Source organism: Heterocephalus glaber, unplaced genomic scaffold (genome assembly GCF_053883595.1).
Source record: "Heterocephalus glaber isolate CG9 unplaced genomic scaffold, H.glaber_assembly_v1.0 deba00001509, whole genome shotgun sequence".
NCBI lineage: Eukaryota > Metazoa > Chordata > Mammalia > Rodentia > Bathyergidae > Heterocephalus > Heterocephalus glaber.
The window spans coordinates 18179113-18202281 of NW_028258325.1; the positions used below are offsets into that span (position 1 = coordinate 18179113).

A 23169-nucleotide genomic window follows, 5' to 3' on the forward strand; every position below is an offset into this window, starting at 1 on the left:
GGCTGGTAGACAGCATCTCTTTAACTCCCCTCTACAGGCATGACCTGTTCAAAACCCTTTCACCTTCTGAAAATATGTATTTGTAAGCAACTTTTGAAAAATGTTGAAAAGCCCCGATCAAATTGTTCTATTCTTGTTGTCGTATATGTACCCCTGTTTCTCTTTCTCCCACTGTCTTTGTCTCTCTCTAACTTTTGGTTTTACATTATGGTTCAAAAAAGTGTCTGTACTCTTTCCAGTGTCAACATGCTAATAAAGTCAGTGCTCCTGAATGTAGCATTATTCTGCTAATCTAAAACACATTAGTAGTAGTAAGTGTTCCTGTTACTAATTTATATTTGGCTTTTGGACAATGCCAGACATCACAGTCTAACCCCTGTAACTGTCCTCATCTGACATGCTGATATTTACAGTTTCTCTATACATCTGTAACAGGTGTGTTTTATTGCAATTACAGAGACACATTCTACTGCCTCTTTGCAACTATGACAGCAATGCCACAACTGTAGTCTTAATTTTATAATAAGATTTAAGAGGATAAAGCAGTCACTAAACACAGAAGGCTAATTATTGTATGTTATTTCACCCCAACAGACTTTTCTCTTAGTTAAGGAGCAGACAATAAATTAGCTTAACTGCACTGATGATAATGAATCATTATAATTAAGTATAATTCTCCATTAACCTTTTGGAGGTTTTGGTGCCATTGATGGTAAATTTTAAAGAGAGAGACAAAAGAGTGGACTCGGCCACATTAATTATATTAATGAAAAAAAATCTCAACTTCTTAAAAAAAATTAGTGGGAACAGAGGGAAGGGAACGGGAGAGAGGGGCAGTAAGGATGACAGTCTCTGTGGAATGTATGTCATGTCGATTGTCTCTATCAATCTTAGTAACCTTATTGTACATCACCTTCATTAAACTGTGAAACACCGGGATTCTCAGAAGCTCTGGTGATAGAGGCCTTTATTAACCACTGTGCTGTCCTGTCATTATGTGCAAAAGAGCATAATACGTTTTAGGATGACAGCAAACATTAATGATTCAAAAAATGAAAGCTGCCTCCGCTACCTGCTGCTCGTAATATTTCAGTCTGGCGGAGGTGATTCCCCAAGCTGCAGCCATGAAGGCACAGCTGCTGGCAGCTGGCTGCTCACAGAGAAGCAGCGGCTGGCCAGTCCCAGCTGACCTTAGACTCAATCCACGGCTGGACAATGAGCCCAAGACCTCTCCTCCTCAAGAAAAGAAATTTAAAAGGCCACTGTTCAAAATGGCTCTGATACTTATTTGAACACAACTTCGGCAATTCTGATGATTAAAGTAAATCTTCCTGATTTCCATATGATCTGGTTCCTCAATCAACTACCAGCATCAGGAATTATACATGATGGAAAAATGAAACTACAGCAGCTGAGCCCCACAGTGCCAGCCAGGCAACCAACCACAGGACACTCCAGCTACTCAGTTAGGACTTTGAAGCCACTCAGAACCCTGAAGCTTAATAGCTACAGGACATGTGAATTATCCGTATCTGCAACTCCTTACCAAGAAATCACAAGATAAGGACAATTACAACCCGAAAATACCGTCTGCTAAGGCAGGGGGACGGCAAACAGAGCCTACATTTGCAAACACAGCAAAGAGTTAAGAATCCAGGGTATGCCTGGCTAGATACGAAAAATGCACTCGCGAACGGCCTGGGCCAAATTATTTTCACTTTAGATGTGTATCGTTGCACCGCATGGACATCTTATTTAATCAAATCACGTGTGGCACTGGATCCTCCCCCTTACCCTACGTGCCCCCAGCTACCCGGAGGAAACGCTCGAAGTCCTTCGCTACATTCATTGTTAGCAGCTCGGATCCTCTGCAATCCAAGTCGGCTCCATCTCAGCGGAGTCCACAGAAAGTTTCGCTTGTTTCCCAAGTTGCCCAAACTTTCGGAGCACATTCCATTGTGCTGAATGCAAACACGCCCAGGTCCTTTCTCCCCGAGAGAGACTCCAGAGATTACGAGGAAACCGCTTACGGGTTTTTTCCCCCTTCTGTATGAATTGTAGCCAGCAGAGACTGTGGAATTGATGTATTACCGTCTATTTTTACACAAGCAGCGAGCAGCTCCACACACCGTCCTGCCTAAACTCTATTCTTCCTACCGCTTCAGGCAGCTCTCCGTGGTACAGGGAGATTTAACCATTGGCTTCCCTGCCACCGACGAACACGGAAACCTTGCACTAGAAGTCTTTTTATTTATTTATCTATTTATTTATTTTTCCTAATTCACTGGCCAAAGCTTTCAACCACGTACATACAAGAGTTTTAAAGGAAGCAGCATCTTTGCTTTGTGTTCTGTGGGAAAAGCAATCTAAAATAGCCCGGTAGGATTATTCAGGATTTTGTAAGTTCTGTCTGACCAACGGGGGGGGGGGGGGGGGTCCCAACTAGGATCAAAACGGAGTATATTTGAACACATCCGTTTTAATATTTTTTACTTCATTTTCTTATAAATAGAAATGGCATTTTTCCAACCAGGCCACTAAGCACCATTGGAAAAACTTCAGCTTCTGATTCATATCAATATCTTAGAGCATAAATATTGCATATGAGTAGAAACAGAGCCAAAGGCACATGGAAAGAGTTTCTAACTGCAACAGATACTGATGACAGCAGCTACGCTTTGATTTGCTCAAGGCATCTCAGGACTACCTTAAAATAGCAAACTTAGGGAGATAAGATAAGATTGAGATCCCCCTTCCCACAGCTCCAGCCGGCTACTTTCCTGCCTCCTGCGCTAGCCCATCCCCCTCTCCCAGGAATGATCGCATCTGAGGGAAGCTCCGGTCCCGGCTGCAGTGCCGAACCCAGCCTCAGCTCACCTCGATCTCACTCCATACAGAGTCCTGGCTGCACATGTCCCACGCCATCCAGCTCTTGAATGACGCCAGTCAAGCTTTTTCAACTCCAATCCAGTGACACAGAGCGCACACTCATGCAGGCAACCAGCTTACTGAGAGTGAACTAAAGGCACCTGTCTTACTACAGTCCCCAGTCACATGACAAAGCTATTAAAAAGTAGGCTGGGCCGTCACTCACCCAGCCTCCCTTCTCCGGTGCAGCTAGCTGCTCAAACTCGTGACGTCACTCAGAGGCAGCCCTCTGCCTCAGTGAAGTAACGCCAAAGGAAAAAGAAAAAAAAAAAAAAAAAAAAAAAAAAAGGAAAGAAGAAAGAAAGGAAACACTTGGACTTTTGGAGCCTTCAAGTGTCATGCTGTGATTAAAGCCAGCTCTGAATGCCACAGACGCTAAACGGAGCCCTGGCCATATAATAACCAAAATCCCCTGCAATCTTTTTTTAATTTATTTTTCTTCCAAACCAAGCAAGTGGCAAAGCTCCCTGTTTCGTGACAGAGTAACTAGACTCTTAGCTAAAATGTGTATTCCCTAAGGACTGGGAAATCTGCAAGTGGACCCTGGTTCACTTGGGGACTAAGGCAAGAGCTTATCACATGATGGGTTTTTATGAGATAGTTTCTAATTGGGGGAGTGTTGGAAAGCAGCGAATGAGGCATTTTTTGCTTGTTTAATCAACAAAGTAGCCTGGATTTGTTAAGGTATAAACAAACTCCTCCACCAGAAACTGGCGGTCCCCGTAGCAATGCCAGTACGGGACTACCAGCTTCAGAAATGTTACTGCAGTTTGCTGTGCTCATATAAGGAGAGCAAGCCACCAAACCCCATCCTTTCGGGTCCCTTCGAATTATTTCCATTTCTCCCAGAGGCTGCCAGGAAACAAATGTTAGTAAATACAGTCGGGGCTGCTGTCCCTAGAACAGCTTAGGTTCTCAGCTGCCTTTTTCCATACATGTTGCTTTTTCCCCCTAACTGCCTCAGGGTGCTTTTTTGAATAAACATTGGATTCCAACCCTAGTGCCCTGGGTTGTGCAGTTTGCGTCTGAAATCAAGAATGTTCATGGAGTGAAGGAAAAATACCGACTTACTATTAGCAGAAATATTCATTTCTCCAGCTTGGCTTTTTCTTATTTTTCAGCTTGTACCTGGAGACAATGAGGGCTAACGCAGGTGCAAATGTTTTATGATGACACTACATATTGAATACATAACACAGTGGAGGTACTAGATAGAGCAGAAAAACACTTCCTGTAATATTACAACACACAGACTTAACCCTTCAAAGTTCCACTGAGATGTACAGATGTCTATATATTTGTGAATAAACATTTTTTTCATGAAAGATCAGCTCAATTCTTTTACTTGACATTACTGTGTCTGGAAAAAGAAATCCCTAGGTATCTAAAAATAATTCATAAAACACTAATAGTTTCTTATTTTACTGAGGTTAATTTAATATGTTCTTAATCATCTTCTTATTAAGAAAAAAGTGGCCATCTTAAATAGTAAGTTGTTTCAAATAGTAAACTGAAAGAAATACAAAACGAAAAATCTGCTAGACTGCTTCTTCCTTCAGACTACATATATCATAAAAGATTTGTCTCCTCTGATATCTGCAACAAGTTGCTAGTAAATTTCTGAATAATGCAGTGAAATTGACAGTTTGTCATTACCAGACATAAAAAGATGGCCAACAGCTTTGACATTTTAAGTTAGCTGAATACATTTCACTGGTGCATTTTCCCTCTTTCAGATAGCAGAAAATTACTGTGGTTTTAATTTTATAAATCAAAAGAGAACAGGAAAATACAACATCGGGAATGCTTTCATACATGCAATTAGTGGTATTACTCTGCACTCCCCTCAAAGAAACACTAATTTTCTTCTCAATTATATTCTGACTTAATGTAAAACTTCAGTCAATTATTAGAATTCAGGACAAAGGTCATAGGCTCTACCTTCAACAATTAGCTGTGAAATAATATTGGTCACTTGACTAAAAAGAATCTATGTTTATTAATTGTTATTAAGTGATTCTTGCATTGTGATTGCCACGGATACTTCTGTTTGTCTTCCTCCAGCAGTAGGCAACCATTACACTGTGGAGGCATTCTTTGCACTGGGCCATGCTGTATTATTGTTTGTGATATTCTAGACTGCTCACATTGTGTTGTTGGGGTTTTCTTGTTCACTTTTGCCACCTGATTCAACTTTTAAAACATAAGGAAATCAGCATATCCACTGAAACCAGAGGTCATTTCCCATATGCTGCTTTTTTTCCCCTTCATATTAAGACAAGGGTGTTTAGGAGTAAAAACACTTCAAGAACTTATAAACTACAGTATATTGTATTTCCCTTCTTAAATCTCCACTATCAATCAAATTAAATTTAAACAGATTCATAGGACAAATTAGAGTAACTTCCACTATTTAAAGTCTCAAAATTACAACTCTAATGAGAGGGACATTTTGAAGATCTTCTAAGTTGGTTAATTAACTCTTCAGATTAAAAATTCTCTTCTGTCCAGTTTTTTTTTAACCTATTCTCAGGAGAACATAAATTGTAGTTGCTCGCCAACCTTGGTGTTTTCTGGCTCCCCAGGCAGTTTCTATATTTAATTCTCTCTCTACCTTGACTGCTTCTCTTCCTCCCTCTCCACAGTCTTCCGTTCACTCCTTCTGTAACTCTGCTTCCAAAATTTTTGTTTTAATCAACAAGATCTATTGAAACCTTATTGTGTGCACAGAAATGCATGGGAAGGACTGCCAAGCAGGTGTGACAAGGACATAGGGAGCTTGCAATTTGGGGGTGGGGGGGCTGACAGTTCTTAAAAATGAAGAGGAAAAGACTTTGCTATGAAAAAGTGATATCATTTTACTCAATACCCTGATTCCTCTTCTACACTTTAAAACACACCCTGTTTAGGTACAAGGTCCTTTGACTGATCATCGCATTTCACACACAAATTGACCTCACTTTCTCTCAACAATAAGAAGAGGTATTTATTAACACCTCTCCAGTGCCCATAATGCTGTATACCTACACAGAGCCTAGATTCCACCCCCACAGAATCCCTCTCTTCAGGAGTTCTGTTAATGTTGTCCAAGTTCCCAATACTGGGGAGGCAGGGGAATGTATCCTTTGAGAGGAAAACAAGAAATGGGAGGAGGATTTGGTTTAATAATTCCAGAGAATAGATCAATTCTATACCCAAACTATTTGATAAAAGAAGTATTCCTTCTCCATTCCTGCACCAAAACATAGATATTCCCACTCACCATATTCCAGACAACTGTCCATTTCTTTAAAAATACAATCAAATTCAAACACTCAAACTCAAATACCATAGACAATTAGAAAATCAACTGCTTTTATGTCAATATTCTAGGTAATTGAGTTCAGGAAGAAATTCAGTAGATTACTAGTATAAATATCTTTGTTGAATTGTTCTTATATGCTTCATACAAGAAATTACAAATAAATTACATATAAGGCTAAGATTTTCAGGGAAGAAAAGTAGAAAGGAAAACATGTACAGCCAAGCTTTCATGGGCTAGCCATTAGTATCAGCACTTCATATACCACATTGCAATCAATGTGGTCCTCAACACTTCCCAACATAGAAAATATGTGTACCCATTTTACAATTGAGAAAAATAAAGCAGCTAAGAGTTTGAACAGCAGCTTCAAATACCAGGCAGACAGATCCCTGAAAGCCGTTCTAGGAAAAACTAAAATTCCATACATAATAATCATCCACAAATCAAAAGCACAGCCAAGACCCCTGAGGCAACTTTGTCTCCCAGAAAGTTTCTACATAACTGGGAACCAATGTTCCTGGGAATGCTGCCTGCCTGGAGCATTCTTCCAGGAAAGGAAAGGGGCTTGTCCAGAATTGCTAATATTTTTAAAATTAACCACTGCTCATAGGCATTCAATTGCTTGCTTTTAATTCCTAGAGGGGAACACTTATCCTGATACTCTGCCCCAGCTTCTTAGCACATGCAATGGGTCTCTGGCTTGAGAGCTGAGATTGTGCAGGGCACAAGAGTTAGAAGCAGAGTAAGGTTTAACAAAGACCTCTATTCTATAAATTCTCTCAAATTAAATCTTATTTTACACAAATTGACACAGTAATGGCAATGTGAACAAAGAACCTTTGGGGAAGCAAGTCGAGGAAAGTTAGTGGACATTTTCAATGCCTCCTAGCATTTATATATTTTTTCTTTTTTTAAAATAAACAATACATGATAGACAACCTCAGCAACGCAGTTCCCATCTCCAATAAAACCTTCTGCAGATCAGCCCTGTGGAATTCGGTCAGCCTCTATTTTAACCTACCCCTCAAAATGTGCTTTTGGCATTTTTAACAAAAAAAAAGTGAAAATTAAACTAAGTTGTAGTCAGCAGGACTAATCTAAACATAAAGCATGAAGGGTATTTATTAGAAACACAGATAAGAGGTAATAAAGAATGATTAAAATCTGATGTTGTCTGATGTTTAACTCCCCTGTAACTGTAAATTTACAGATATTTTCATTTACCTTAATTATTTCAGGTTAATTCACCTGTAATGCAGTTATTGATCATTTAGACAAGAAATGTTCAATAGGGTTATTTACTTTTTTAAAAAACCAGACTGAAAATAAGCCATATCACATTTTGTTAAACTTGTCATTAGTTAAAAATTCAAAGTGCTTGTGCACCTCAAAAACATATTTTATGTAATAAGATATTTTACCCAACTAGCTGTAGCTAGTAAGGGCTGGAGAGAACTAGGGTATACAAATTATTAAATTGAAAGAAAATTGGTAGTCAAACTGTTCCCTTGCCGCTTATTTTTGGAGCTTGGGTCCTAATTAGCTTAATTTTACTTGATTTTAGGAGAGGAAAAATACATTTTTCTCATAGCCTCAAAATGGAAGAATAAATGAATGAGGATTTTTTGTTGTGTTTTATTTTCTTCTTTTTTGTAGCACCGGAAAGAGACTTGGAAAAAGTTTTGAGAATTTTGCTTTTGTTTCTATTATAGATTTGTTTAGTGCTTTACTCTAGCAAATTAAAATATATATCCCTGAAATTTGGGGAAGTAGAAAATAAATGAATTAAAATAAATTAAATAAAATAAATGAATTCTCATCTTAGAAAATAATTAGGTTTAAGGTCTAGGCTAAATTTTGTGGCACCATATAAACTTACTTGATATTCTCTAACTCATTTAGATACAGGATTCAAAGAAATAACCTTAACAAAGAAGACCACTTCTATGCTAGACCTTCACTTTTGGATTTTGGGGGGTTTTTTGGTACCAAGGATTGAACTTAGGTCTTTGCCCTTGCAAGGCAGGCAGCAGAACCACTGAGCTAAATTCCCAGCCCTAGACCTTCACTTTTAACCCCTCAGTCAAAATCTAGTGTCAAATGTTACTGGTAGGATTATAAATGGGTACAATTTTTCTAGAGGGCAAATAGGCAATATGTATCAAAAATTTAGAAAACGAATAGGCTCATAAACCCAGAAATTTTACTTTTAGAAATTCATCCTAAAGAAATGACAGAGGAATATGTATAAAGATTTTGATATGAAGATAGTCAATGTTACACTTTAAATTGTTGAAAATGTGAATGTAATGTAAATGTGTAACAAATAGGCCTAGTTAAATGAATTATAAATTATAAAGCAGTATATATATGTATTTAATGTTATTAAAAACTACTTTAAAATACATTTAGTGGAATAATGGGAAATGCTCAAACTATATTAAGATTTAAGATTAAAATGGAAATAACTGTAATCATAAAAAGTTTATTTCTAAATATATATATTTCAAAGTACACACATACACAGGAAGAAAGAAAGAGCGGAAGAGAACATACAATAAGCTGGTCACAGTAGCAGACGACATTATAAGGCCTTTGTAGTTTTTCCTTTATGTAAGTTTCAAATTTTCTATTATAAACATATGTAAAGTATATATTCAGAAAAGAAGAATTCTTTATTTTTGAGAGGTATAGAGAGATTCAGAATTAGGGCTATGCCTTCTTAACATACAGTGAATGGAACAAATAGAAATAGCCCTCACTACCCCATCACAATTTTAAATATCTTTTATATATTTAAAATAAAGCCACTTCTATCATATGAAGTCAAGCTGTTGTGGCACTCAGTTTTCAAAGCTCATTGGCAAGGCAGAGAAAAGCCATTAGCTGGCCCTCTTGGAAGCCCTCTTGGAAGCCTATATGACAGAGAGAGAGAAGCTACAACTGCTATTAGCTTCTTCCAAGATGGGCCCCAAACGTCACTACCATCTTCACTCTGTTCCTAAACTTAAAATGTTACAATATTATGGTAAACTCTTTCTTCAAAAATGAGACTGGGTAGCATCAAAACTTCAGCCATTTATATAAAACCAACTATTTGCTAGTCATAGTTTTTCTTCTTTTCTATCCTAGAGTTTTAGAAAGCATATATCAAGAAGAAAGGAATACTAAGCATCTTACTGATCATATGATGAAACTAGGGAGCACATTTCTCAGGAAAAGTCTACTGGCAGGGGAGGGGGTCAGAGAAGACTGGGAGGAAGACCTGCTAGAAAGGGGGCTGCCAAGAAGACCCTTGACTTTGATTTGATGAGGAAACACTGCTCAAGTTACAAACCAGTGACTTCCAGGTGAACTTCTGGAACACAGTCTATCCCCAAATGTGGGGCTGCCTACTGGAAAAGCTGTTATGGGCCAACTCTGTTCTTGACAAGTAAGCTTTTTTGGGACCAAATATCCCACAATAAACCCATCTACCTTCGAGTCCCAGAAGCTGACTAGACCCCCAGGAATGGAAGCATTATTATTAGCCAGATCAAGTTAATATTCTTGCAGTTTCCTTGGCCTTATCCATATGCCATTGTTCCTGCGCTTGGGTGATCACTATGTGGCCATAATAATTTGTGTAAGAAGAGGGGTAACATAGTTGAAAACAAGGGTATGAGATATAAGATGATTACATGAAGCACAAGTCTATCTTCTAAGTGGGGTTTCTCTGTGGCTCTTGATGAAGCCCAATATGGAAAAGAAAAGATGAATACAAAGAATACTGGTCCTTACTCAGCTGTGTCACTACTCAGCAATTTTCACACAATGCAATTAATGATTCTGAGCCTCAGTTTCCTTTCCTGTAGAAGGAGATTACCAGATTTGATTATAACTCAAATCCCTTCTGGCTCTAAAATATCACAATGTGACTGGATTGACAGACATAGCCAACTAAGAAGACTTCTCTGCACAAGATGAACCCAAATGTCTCATGGCATAAACACTGGGAGACAGAGACAACATGCAAGAAAGGTTCCTGGTGCTCACCATTGGTGAAACAGTATGGCTTCATTACTTCTGTTGCACTATGAATATTGAATTACTAACCATTCTAGAAGAAGATAGAAGAGAACTTGTGAACATAGTACTTTCAACCACATACTGTATATCGGCTAGAAGGCATCTGGCCCCCGGAGACCTGTACTTCTTACAGAGCCCTGGGAGTTGCCTGGAGAAGAGCAGCTTCTTTACCATTACTTATGCTCAATGGAACAAGTCATATGCACAGCCAAGACTCCAATTGCACAGTAAGAGTGAAAGATACACAACTTCCATGCAAATGATAGTGTTCACTTACATCTGTATATTGATGTAATATGCTACACAGACATGTGATTTAGATTTCCAGCAGATAGGAAAGTGTTACTCAAAGATTTTAAAAAGAAGGTGTATCTTAAATTTAACATTTTGTAAATGAGTAAGTTTTGTAGCCTCTTAAAAAAGAGTTCTAGGCCATCCTTTGTCTCCTTGTATAAGAGCAATGGTACATAATAAAAAGTATATTATAATCAATAAAAGAAGATCTCCTATCTTTGTAATTTGGGGGGTATTAGCTGACATATTACTATAGGATATAGAGGGAGAAAAGAAGGTCATATGCTTAAAATATTTTATCAGAGTATTATCAGCAAATGTGTTAAATCAGTTCCATATCATGGGATGTATCCCTGGGATTACAAAGTTTCCTTGCTCAGCTGTTTTCTTTGTATGTACAGTGCTGTTTAACAGGAGGGAGAAGAGCTATATTCCAGTGCCATCCAATCCCACCTAGCTAGGGATTGGTGAATGAATGAATGAATGAATGGCCATAGGTGCACTAAATTCATTGCCAGAAAATTTGGAGAAGGAGCAGGACGACATTGGAGTGTGCAAAGCTGGACCAGACAAATGATAAACCTAAGCAAGGATGCCATGAAACATCACTAGCTACTCTCAGCCAATGCTGTGACCCCACAGGCAGTATTCACTAGCAAGGCATGTTTAACTTCACATTTCCCTGCAACAAGAGAAGAGAAACAATAAGAAATCTAACCTAAGAAAGCTTGATTTCTGTGCCCATGAAATAATCTGCCAAAGGAGGGTGACAAGAGTTTCCCTTTAAAACAAGACATACACTGTCATACTCTTTGACGACCCCAGGTTACACTTTGCCCCAAGCAGATGATCAGAACGGATTCATTTCCTTCAATTCAAAACAGGAATCCCTGACAGCTCCTGAGGTGCCACTTTCTACCATCCATCTTAGTACATTCATTTCCATGCAGGGCACCTAAAAATAGGTCATACCAAGCCCTTTGCACAGCCGTACAAAGCCACTAAGTGCGAACACCAACTCGGCACTCTCTTGTGGGTATTTTCAGCCTGTGTGCTTTTTGTCTTCTCTATCATATTATCCAATGTCACATATTATGTAAAACACAGGACAAGAGTAGTTTTCCAGAATGTGTCACATGTTGCAACCACTGAGATACTATATTTCAAAGCAGTTATTTTGCTTTAGATTGAATCAAACAAAAACATGGCCAATAATTCCTCCTTCCAAAAATATTTTAAATAATAATTATAATAAGTAATTAATAAATAAGAATTAATGTTAATGAAACTTATTCATAATTATTGCAGATCCAATTTTTCAAAAGCATGGTCATGAACGAACTTCTACTATGTACCAAAATGTGGATAAATCCAACAAACATAACATCATACAAGAGAAACCAGACACACAGACAGAAAGTGTATACTCTATGGTTTCATTTTGACAAAGCCTTGAAACAGACACATCTAATCCACAATCTACGTGGCTGCAAGGCAGGAGAGAGGTTGCCCTTGATGGTAGCCAGGCCAAGCCAGGCTCAACAGTTTGGGGGAGTTAGTTATGGTCTCTTTCCTGCTCAGTGCTGGTTACATGGGTGTGTTCAGCTAGGAAAAAGTCATTCATCTAAACCCTTTTGATATATCCACTTTTTAGTATCCACATTATGGTTCAATAAAAGTTTAAAATGCTTAATGAAGAAAGAAAAAGGAATGTTTCTATAGCACCAAGTTTTCAAGTTTGCTTCCTTTCTGTTAATTAAAAAAAGTCCAAATGTTCAACTTATCTTCGTAAAGAGGCCATTAACCCACACAGACAAACAGTAGTCAAGCATGAATCAAGGAACTAGTGTGTTTGACCTTGGACAAAACTGTTTAGTTTTTTAGTCCATTTTCTATTCAATAGAAAGATGGGGTAGAATTAGGTGTTGTCTGTGTGTATTTTTTGAATAAATGATATGATGGAGTCTTCCAAATTAAAAATTTTAGTATTTTTATCCTTGGTTCAAAATCCATTGTTGAAGAGTGTCTTTGGCTTGGTTTGACAATGTGGTCCCTTTCTCTAGGAACATGAGCCATGGTTTAGGATTATACCTGTCTGCTACTTAGTACCCATTTTTGAGGTCTCAAGCAAGCTTCTTACATTATCTGAACCTCAAATATATTATCTATAAAATAGCAATCGGTATATCTACTTTACATAGTTGGTGTTAGGGTTTAATGAGATGTATACAAATCTAGTGCTTGGTATAGAATAATACTCAATGATGGTACCTGATATTTATGTCCCAACATTTAACAGTCAATTTAAAATCAGGCAATCTTATAGTAGGTCCATGTGTTTGCTCTTTGTGTGACTTCCTGGTTCACAAAAAAGAATATAAACAAAGGCACACAGAACAGACTTTCTCTCAAAGTCCTATGTTAAGCTGATTTTCTATGTGTGACAGAATCACCACAAGTGGTAGGGATGCCAAGTGCCTGTTGGTTTCTCTGCTTATCTGAACAAAGCCAAAAAGCAGCCTCATACCAGTCCTGACCTGGCTCTACCTCTAAAGAGACTAGAAGCAGCAAGTTCAGGGGACAGTTTTGTTTCCAACACTCTGGCAACCAAGCTATTTGAGCCAAAATTCTTTCAAGAATTTTCTGTGAAGAAGTAGGACACTCACATGATGCACGGAAACTGACTAGATACCATGAGTTTGCCAATGTGGGAGGAGCAGCAAAGGATCAGGCGGTGTTAAATGATGACGTGTGAAATGTACACAGAAGGGGAAATGGGAAACAAAGCCACAGGAGCAGAGCAACTCAATAGAAAGTCAATTTTGTCCCCAGTAGCCTATCAACTAAACTGTCTTAGCATTTACTATCCTCAAAAATTTCTGATCAGTCATGTAATCACTTTTTAAATTGATAAAATGACATGAAGGATATATTGTATTTTGCCTTCTATATTTAAGTGTATTTGTAAAGTGATTTCTCTGTGTAATGGAACGCTGACAAGCCAGCATAGAAGTTGAAAGCAGCATAGGCTGGTAGAGCAACTACTAGTCACAGAGGGCTACTGAGCACTTGAAATGGGTCCAGTCAAAATTGAGATGCTCTATAAATGTAAAATATGGGTACAATTTCAAAGTCTCAACATGAAAAACAAGGTAAAATATTTCAATAATTTATAGACTACATATTGAGAAAATATCTTGGATATATTGTGCTGAATAAAACATTAAAATTAAATTTATCTTTTTAAAATGTGGTTACTAGAACATTTTAAATTACACATGTGATGTGCATAACATTCCCATTCAACAGTGAAATACCTTTAAAGTTTTGCATCTAGCCTTCAAGTGATATTATAGATGCAAATCAAGTTAATGAATTATGGGGTCAGGGAATTTTGGAATTAAAAAGAACAGAAGAAAGGGGCCATAGACAGAGGCCCACAACTTTAGGGGGCATCACTGGCATCTGTCTGTGGACAGTGATCCTTTAGAGCTTTGTGGCACTCAGTTTGCACACGATCAATGCTATATAATCCATTTTCCTCACAAGATCATTAGGAATCCCTTCTAGAACATCCCTGAGGCCATCCCATAAGTTTTTTCAGCACCTTCCACACCTTTTCAAAACATATACATAATAATTAGATGCAAATATATAAAGTGAGTTCTGGCCAGCCTTTCAGTATTGAGAGGGTGGAAAATACAGCTGATCCTACTACAAAACTCTAATAGGATGCCAAAGAGGGTTGGAGCCTCACCAGGTATATAAAGTCGAGATACATACAGGGATGAAATTGTCTCAAGAAGACTGTTTTCGTTCTGGAGACTAGAGGCATTTTTCAGAGGATAACATTCACTTTAATTATAAAATGCACCGCCTCTCTCTTCCAAGGGAGAAAAGCCCGTTGTTGCATCTATAATGTAGCCTTAGTTTTGATGCCAAAAATGATTCAGTAAACACAGTTATGTTATGGTGTACTATTTCTTATTCAGTACTCAAATTAATCTCAAGGCAGTGCTGGCATTAATTCAATTTGACGCCTGTACTTAGGATTTCGCATAGGTGCCTTCATCCAATTCTTCTTCTCAACTAATAAAATCTTAATTCATGGTAATATATTTATTTCTAGTTCAGTTCATGTTAAGGAGTGCAGTACTTTACAGAAAACTAATTAATATCAATCATATATTATAACACTTTTAATGGTTCAGAGGAAAATCCTATACTAGGGGAAAGATTAGATGAACCAAGGGGTCTTAGCCCATCCTATTTACTCTATTTTTAGGATTTGAGAAAAAGATACCAAGCATCATTTCAGGTATAAATTTAATTGAAAGTGCACATCGTAGTAAGCCTGGGAATTAAGAACCTTGGTGCTGATCCCTAGCCTAGTAAGGCATTGATTTGATGTGACCCAAGAATGTAATTTATACCCTCAGACTCTGTTTTCCGCCTATTTTGTGTAATAACCATATAATTTGCAAGTCAGTGAAGATATTCAAATTCAAATGCATAGCACTATTCAAATAAAGAACAATTTCATTAATAGCAAGTTTTCTGCTCGCTATTAGTAAAAATTCTATTTCTACGCAGTGTTTGGGTAATAGTGATAACATCATATTTTCCATGACTGTACATATAGTCAGCAGGAGAATTTAAGTGGGAATCCTTGGCTATGACAGAAATGGTACACCCCGTCATCTTGCAATACAGTGGCCCTCACCCCTCTTTAAGCAGCTACAATTAAAAGGCCTAAATCTCTCTCATGCATAAGGAGCTAGAACAGTGGGTTACACAACTCTGGAAAATCCTCGACAAACAAACAAAACCAAACAGCTACAATAGATCACCTGAAATGTATGATCATAATATCCACGTTTTCCAAATCAGGCATTGCATTCACCCTGCAACAATTTGTTTACATTGACACACTACTGGCTTCAAAAAAGAATATAAGTGTAGTTCATACTAATCCTTTTGTTTCTTTAATAATACACATATAAAGCTTCCAAATCAAAAATATATATATATATATATTTTAATTCTCATTGCTAGAAATAAAACAGAACCCCAAACACCAACAACATAATGCCTCCTAGGTGCAGAGATAATTCCTCTTGATACTCACCTTCAAAACCGAATCCATAGATGATAACCCTGAAGTGTGTGCCATTCATTGTTCTGCAGTGCAAATACTTGCACTGCAAGTTAGGGGAACACTTGCAACAGGGACTTCCACACGCTACTTTTTAATTGACAAGGGCACAGTGACGTGGGAGAGCACCTCAGAGTGACTGCTCAGTGAACTCCACAATAAGGCACAAATCTGAAACACAATCTCAGCCAGATATGGACACAAGAGCAAATATGTACAGTATCATGTGCTTTCTAACAGCCCTGAGTCTCGAGGGAGCCCTCTGACATCAGCAATGAGACAGGTGGTTCCCTTTCCAACTGTGGAAAATAAACCCCAGTGCAGAGGCACTAGGTAAATATAGCAGTACTGTAATTTTTCCTTGGTGCACTCCCTTCCCTGTGATTTCTATCCTGTGATGACACTTTAGCCAGTGAACCTACTCAAGACATACTTCCATGCCAATAACTGACTAAACACATGCAAGCAGGTTCATACTGGCATTAAAGCGACTGACAAAGGGCTCTGTTTTGCTGTCCCAGTTGGTAGAATTGAGGTTTTCCTCCTCTCATTTTATTCAGGCTATGTTGTCAAGTGTCTGCCCAAACCTCTGCTGGACTATGTCACCCTTTGTCCCTGGTTATTAATACAACTCAACAGAATGATAGGCAAGAGTCAGATCATCTTAAAATCACATGCACAGGGGTGGTCAATACTAATCATATCCAGTTTGAGTCTGCAAGCTAAAATCAGCTGAGATGTATTAAGCCCTTTGTGGTCACAACTATTTGCTTTTGAATTTAAGAATTACTAGCAGAAGGGCACCCTGTAACGTGTGTATAAAATTACTTAATTCAGCTTCTATTTCCCTTTCTAAACATAGATACTTTTACACTCTGACAGCCGCTGGCTCTTAAAGCATTCTCCTTTTTGTTGTATCTCCTTAGAAACACAAATCTTGTTCCCTGGCAGCAGCAGTGCTAAGTGCTGTACCACATGCCCAAACTCGTTCGCCTCACAGCTTTAATTCACAGTAAGTGGCATGAAAGGAGGTCAGTCCTTCTCAGAAAACACTCCGAGTTCTTTTCGACTTCAGAATCTATTTCAGAAAGCCACACTTCTCAGTATGTAAGGAGTGGCTTCCCATTTTGAAATGCGGGCCATAACGATTGACAACTTTATGAAATGGTCCGGGAAAGGGGAAACTTGCAGAGATGATCCCAGTTTTGAGTCCTGATCATAAGTCTCTGTGAACGCAGGAAACTGTGAGACAAGGAAGTCAGTAACTGCCACCCACTCTGCCACCCCAGATAACATTTTCATCTGGAAACTACTTATGCCATGCATACATGTTATAGGTTTTCTTTCCCAAGGTGTTCATTGAATTCTTAACTGAATAATGCCATCTTAATCCTGAAAGTTTCCATGGTAACCTACAGTTGTACTGAACAAGTCTAAGGAATGGGAAATGAAGCAGTTACCCTGCTTCCCCTACCCTTCGAGTTTCAAAGAACTAGGTCTGCTCTGTTTCTCTAAAATCTTTAGGCTAGAGTGACAGTCATAGTAATAAAGAAATGACGCCAACTTGTGGGGAGAATGTACTGTTGGCCAAGCACTATGCTGAGCAGTTATGTGGATTCTATGATTTAATCCTCACACTAACAGTAGGAGTGAGGACTATTATTATGCTGATTCTAGGGATAAGCTCCCTGAACTTTAGAGAGGTTAAGCAACTTTTAAAGACAGAAAGCTGGTATGTGGGAGACCAGGGACTCAAAGTCAAGTCCTCTCTGACTCCACATAATGACTAAGCTATGCAGAAAAATAGCATTTCTGTCTGTGCCCGACAGTCATATAACTTAGGCATCTAGGAATTTCCCCACAAATCAGAAGGGAACCACAGCTTCAGGTTCAGAAGGAAAGTTAAATCACCACACACATCTAGCTAAAGCCACCAGGGAAATTAGGAAAAGGCGGGACTAGAACAAGAAAACAGCCTACACAGGGCATCCTCCTCCCATCAAAAGAAGCTGTTGCTACAAAGTGTCTATAAATTTGATCTAACATATCATTTGAGAAAAGGTACCTTGCTTGGCAGATCAACCTCTGAAGTGAACTTGGGGGTATTTTTTTTAAATTCTTTTATTGGTACATTTTGGTATACAACACATTTACATTTCTCATTGGGAACTTGTACCTTTACATGATGTATCTAGGTTCTTATTTTTTCCCCATTCCTAGCCCTCCCTTCACCCCTCCATCCTTCCCTATTTACAAAGACTTTGTTTCAATATTTTCCATTTCTCATCATTTTTCCTTTCCCTTCTTTCCTTTCTCATACCCCTCCCACTTCCCCTACACTTTAAGACCTTTTCTTCATATTTCACATTATCAATTATTCATTTTAATAATTGGTACATTTTAGGTATACAATATAATGACATTCATCATTGGAAATTTGCACCATTACGTAATCTCTCTTGGTTCTTATTTTTCCCCCTTCCCCTGCCCTCCCTTCAGCCCCTCCATCCCCCCCATTGACGAAGACTTTGTTTCCTTTTTTCCATTTTCTCATATTAATTCCATTCCCTTCTTTCCTTACCCCTCCCCCTCCCCCTTCCCCTTCCCCTTTGCCCCTTTTCTTCCTATTTCACATTATCTATTATACCTTTTAGTCCTTATTTACACTTTCAGTTTCTCACACTAGAGAAACTATTCAGTATTTACACATGTGTCTTATTTATTTCACTTAAGAGTATCGCCTCAATGTGCATCCATTTAGCTATAAATGTCTCTAATTTCTCATTTTTGATGGCTGAGTAGTACTCCATTTTATAAAAAAAAACAACCACATTTTCTTTATCCAGTCTCCAGTTGATGAGCATTTGGGCTGTTTCCAAGTCTTAGCTATTATAAATCATGTGCTATGAACATGAGTGCACATATATCACTGTGGTATGATTCTTTTAATTCTTTGGGGAAGATACCCAGCAGGGGAATAGCGGGGTCAAATGGGACTTCCATTCCTAGTTCTTTGAGGTATCTCCATACTGATTTCCATAGTGGTTGCACCAGTCTACACTCCCACCAGCAGTGGAGCAGGGTTCCTCTTTCCCCACAGCTCCTCCACCATTTGTTATCGGTTGATTTCATGATAGCAGCAATTCTTTCTGGAGTGAAGTGGAATCTCAGCGTTGTTTTCATTTGCATCTCTCGAATGACCAGTGATGTTGAACATTTTTTCATGTATTTATTTGCTATTTCTACTTCTTTGTCTGAGAAATGTCTGTTCATTTCAGATGCCCATTTTCGGATTGGGTCTATAAATTTGGGAGGTCTGATCTTTTTAAGTTCTTTATAGATTCAAGATAGTAGACCTTTGAGGAGGAGCAGGTGAAGATTATTTCACACATTGTGGGTTGTCTCTTCACACTGTTGGTGGTTTCTCTTGCTGTGCAGAAGCTTTTTAATAAGAAGGGATCCCACTTGTTCATTGTGCTAGTTCACGGGCAACTGAGGTTTTGTTCGTAAAATCTTTTCCTACACTGACGTCTTCAAGAGCTCTACCTAACCTCTGTTCCAACTGGTTCAACTTTCCTATTTTAATATTTAGATCTTTAATCCATTTCAATTTTAGTTTAGTGTATGTGAGAGATATAGGTCTAGTTTTAATCTTTGGCAAGTTGAAGCCCAAGTTTTCCAGCACCATTTATTAAAGAGGCTATCTTTCCTCGAGTGAGGGTGTTTGGCTCCTTTGTCAAAGATGAGGTGGCTGAGTGTGTCTGGCATTGTTTCTGCATCTTCTAATCTGTTCCACTGGTCCTCAGGTCTGTTTCTTTGCCGGTACCATGCTATTTTTATCACAGTAGCTTTGTAGTATAGTTTCAAGTTGGGGGTTGTGATACACCCTGCCATGTCTCTGTTACATAGAATTGCTTTTGTTATTCTGGGTCTCTTCTTGTTCCAAATGAAGTTTTGGATTGTTTTCTCAAGGTCCATGAAGTATGCTGCTGGGATCTCAATTGGGATTGCATTGAAGGTATATAGCAGTTTTGGGAGTATGGCCATTTTCACTATATTGATCCTTCATACCCAGGAGCAGGGGATGTCTTTCCATTTTCTGATATCATCTTCACTCTCTCTTTTCAGAGTGCTATAGTTTTCAGAGAAAAGGTCTTTGATTTCTTTCATTAGGTTGATTCCTAAGTGTTTCAGTTTTTTGGATGCTATTGTGAAAGGAATTATTTGCCCTATTTCTCTGTCAGTGAGTCTGTGGTTTGTGTAGAGGAAAGCTATTGATTTTGGGGTGTTGACTTGTATCCAGCTACTTTACTGAATTTGGTTGTTAAGTCTAGAAGACATTTGGTGGAGTTCTTGGGGTCTTCTATATACAGTATCATGTCTTCTGCAAATAATGACAATTTGACTTCTTCATTTCCTATCTTTATTTCTTTTATTTCTTTCTCTTGTCTAATTGCCATGGCTAGTGTTTCCAAAACTATATTGAACAGGAGTGGTGATAGTGGATATCCTATTCTTCTTCCTGATTTTAGTGTGAAGGGTTTCAGTTTTTGACCATTTAGTATGATACTGGCTGTTGGTTTTTCATAGATGGCTTTTATCAGTTTGAGGTAGAGACCATCTATTCCAATTTTTTGCAGGGTTCTTATCATGTAGAATTTTGTCAAATGCTTTTTCTGCATCTATGGAGATAATCATATGGTTTTTGTCCTTGGCTCTCTTGATATAGTGTGTTACATTGATTGATTTGTGTATGTTGAACCATCCCTGCATCCCTGGGATGAATCCCACTTGATCAAGGTATATGATCTTCTTGATGATTTTCTGCATTCTGTTTGCCAGTATCTTTTTAAGGATTTTTGCATCTGTGTTCCTTAGTGAGATTGGCCTATAGTTCTCTTTTTCAGTTGGGTCTTTCTCTGGTTTGGGGATCAAGGTGATGCTTGCTTCCAGGAATTTATTTGGGAGTATTGCTTCCCTTTCAATTTCATTGAAGAGCTTAAACAGTTGTGGCAGTAGTTCCTCTCTAAATGTCTTGTAGAATTCAGCAGTGAAGCCATCAGGACCTGAGCTTTTCTTAGTTAGTAAGTTTTAAATTATGTTTTCAATTTCATTGGTTGATATTGGGTTGTTTAGAATTTTTAGGCCTTTTTCTTTCAACTATGGTAATTCATATGTATCTAGGAATCTCTCTGTTTCTTCTGTGTTTTCCATCTTATTGGCTTATAGGTTCTCAAAGTAGGTATTGATGATCCTCTGGATTTCTGCTGGGTCTGTTGTAATTTCACCCTTTTCATTTCTAATTGCATGGATTTGGGCTTTTTCTTTCCCTTTTCTGATATGGTTGGCTAAGAGTTTGTCAATTTTGTTTATTCTTGCGAAGAACCAACCCTTGGCCTCATTAATTTTTTGTACCATTCTCTTAGACTCCATTACATTTTTTTTCTCCTCTGATCTTTACAATTTCCTCCCTTGTATGAGCTTTGGGGTTGTCCTGCTCTTCTTTTTCTAGAAGCTTGAGGTTCAGCATCAGGTTGTTTAATTGGGCTCGCTCTGTTTTCCTAATATGTTCATTCACTGCTATGAATTTCCCTCATAAGACTGCTTTCATTGTGTCTCAAACATTCTGATATGTTATATTGTCATTTTCATTTAATTGAAAGAACTATCTGATTCCTTTTTTATTTTCCTCTGTGACCCATTGGTTATTCAGAAGTGTGTTATTCAATTTCCATGTGTTTATGAAATTTTTCAGGTTCTTTTGCTATGGATCTCCAATTTCATCACACTATGGTCTGATAATATACAGGAGATAACTTCAGTTCCTTTGCATTTACTTAAACATGTTCTTATGAGCAAGTATGTGGTCTATTTTGGAGAATGACCCATGTGCAGCTGAAAAGAATGTGTATTCTGATTTTGTGCGGTGGAACACTCTGTAAACATCTATTAAGTTTATTTGTTTAGGAGTTCGATTGAGCTCTATTATTTCATTGCTGATTTTTTGTCTAGTTGATCTATCTGTTTGTGACAGTGGGGTATTGAGGTCCCCTACTATAATTGTATTTGTGCATATATGACTTTTCATGTCTGTTAGTATTTGCTATATAGTTGGGTGCACTAGTGGTTAGTGCATAGATATTTATGATTGTCATCTCTTCCTGTTGGATTGTTCCCTTTAGAAGGATGTAGTGTCCTTCTTTGTCTCTCTTAATCAGTGTTGGTTTGCAATCTACTTGATCTGCAAAGAGGATAGCTACTCCTGTCTTTTTTCAGGTTCTCATCGCATGGAGTATTGTTTTCCATCCTTTAACTTTCAGCCTATGAGTTTCATTTTGAATTAAGTATGTTTCTTGTATGCAGTATATTGTTGGATTTTGCTTCTTGACCCATTCTGCCAGTCTATTTCTTTTGACAGGTGAATTGAGACCATTAACATTGATGGTTATAACTGATACATATTGAGTTATCTTTATCATGACTTTTTCTTTTTGAGGTTTCTCCCCCTTTACATTAAATTTCTTGTGGCACCCAATGGGTTCATTCTGCTGTGCTTCCTGGGGTTGTGATCTTGTCTGTTCCTAGGATATTGTCTAAAATTTTGGGGAGTGCTGGTTTGGTATTCATGAAGTTTCTAAGGTGCTCTTTGTCATGAAAGTATCTTATTTCTCCATCCATTTTGAAAGATAATTTTGCAGGGTACATCAATCTGGGTTGGAGGCTGTTTTCCTTTAGGGCTTGGAATACATCACTCCAAGCTCTTCTTGCCTTGAGGGTTTGCGTTGAGAAGTCTGCTGTGATTCTGATGTGTTTTCCTTTGTATGTGATTTGTATCTTTTCTCTAACTGCTTGTAGAACTTTGTTCTTCTGTTGAGTTTCTGGAATCTTAACAATTATATGCCTTTGTGTAGATTTTTTTTTTATCAAGGCTATTTGGAGTTCTATGTGCCTCACTTATCTGTATGTCAAATTCTTTTTCCCTACTTGGGAAGTTTTCTGCCATCACTTCTGTGAATAGTTTTTTTATGTCATCTACACTCTCTCCTGTTTCTTCGTTAACTCTGATCAGTCTTATGTTATTCTTCTTTTCATTGTCTAGCAGCTGGTGGATTGATTTCTCATGGTCCCTTACAATTTTGAAGCAATTTTTCTTTTTCTGGTCACTAATTGCAATCTTATCTTTTATATCTGAAATTCTGTCCTCACATTGGCTCATTCTGCTGTATAGACTTTCAATGGAGTTTTTGACCTCCTGGAAATCTGTTTGCATCTGTTTTATGGATTCCATTTGTTTTCTATGTTGGGATTACATCATATTCCTCAGCTCCTCTCTAGATTTATTAATCATGTCCTGCACTATGAGCACAATCTCTGCTGTTATCTAAGAAATTATTTCTTATTTCATTTTTTACAGATCCTC

At 38.0% G+C, this 23169-nt stretch overlaps 1 protein-coding gene across 4 annotated transcripts in view; it reads right to left on the reverse strand.

The window, feature by feature from the left end:
• Ppargc1a (PPARG coactivator 1 alpha) overlaps nt 1–23169 on the reverse strand; it is a 638292-nt gene that overhangs the window by 90649 nt on the left and 524474 nt on the right. Inside the window, exon 1 of one of the 4 annotated variants that reach the window (XM_021260219.2) lies at nt 15723–15906. The exons of 2 other annotated variants lie outside the window; for them this stretch is intronic. In XM_021260219.2, the coding sequence (XP_021115878.1) occupies nt 15723–15767 (45 nt within the window). In that variant the 5' untranslated portion in view covers nt 15768–15906. Of the gene's footprint in view, nt 1–2877; nt 3058–15722; nt 15907–23169 lie in introns of those variants that run through there. One more of the 4 variants, XM_087187409.1, reaches the window with a different exon arrangement.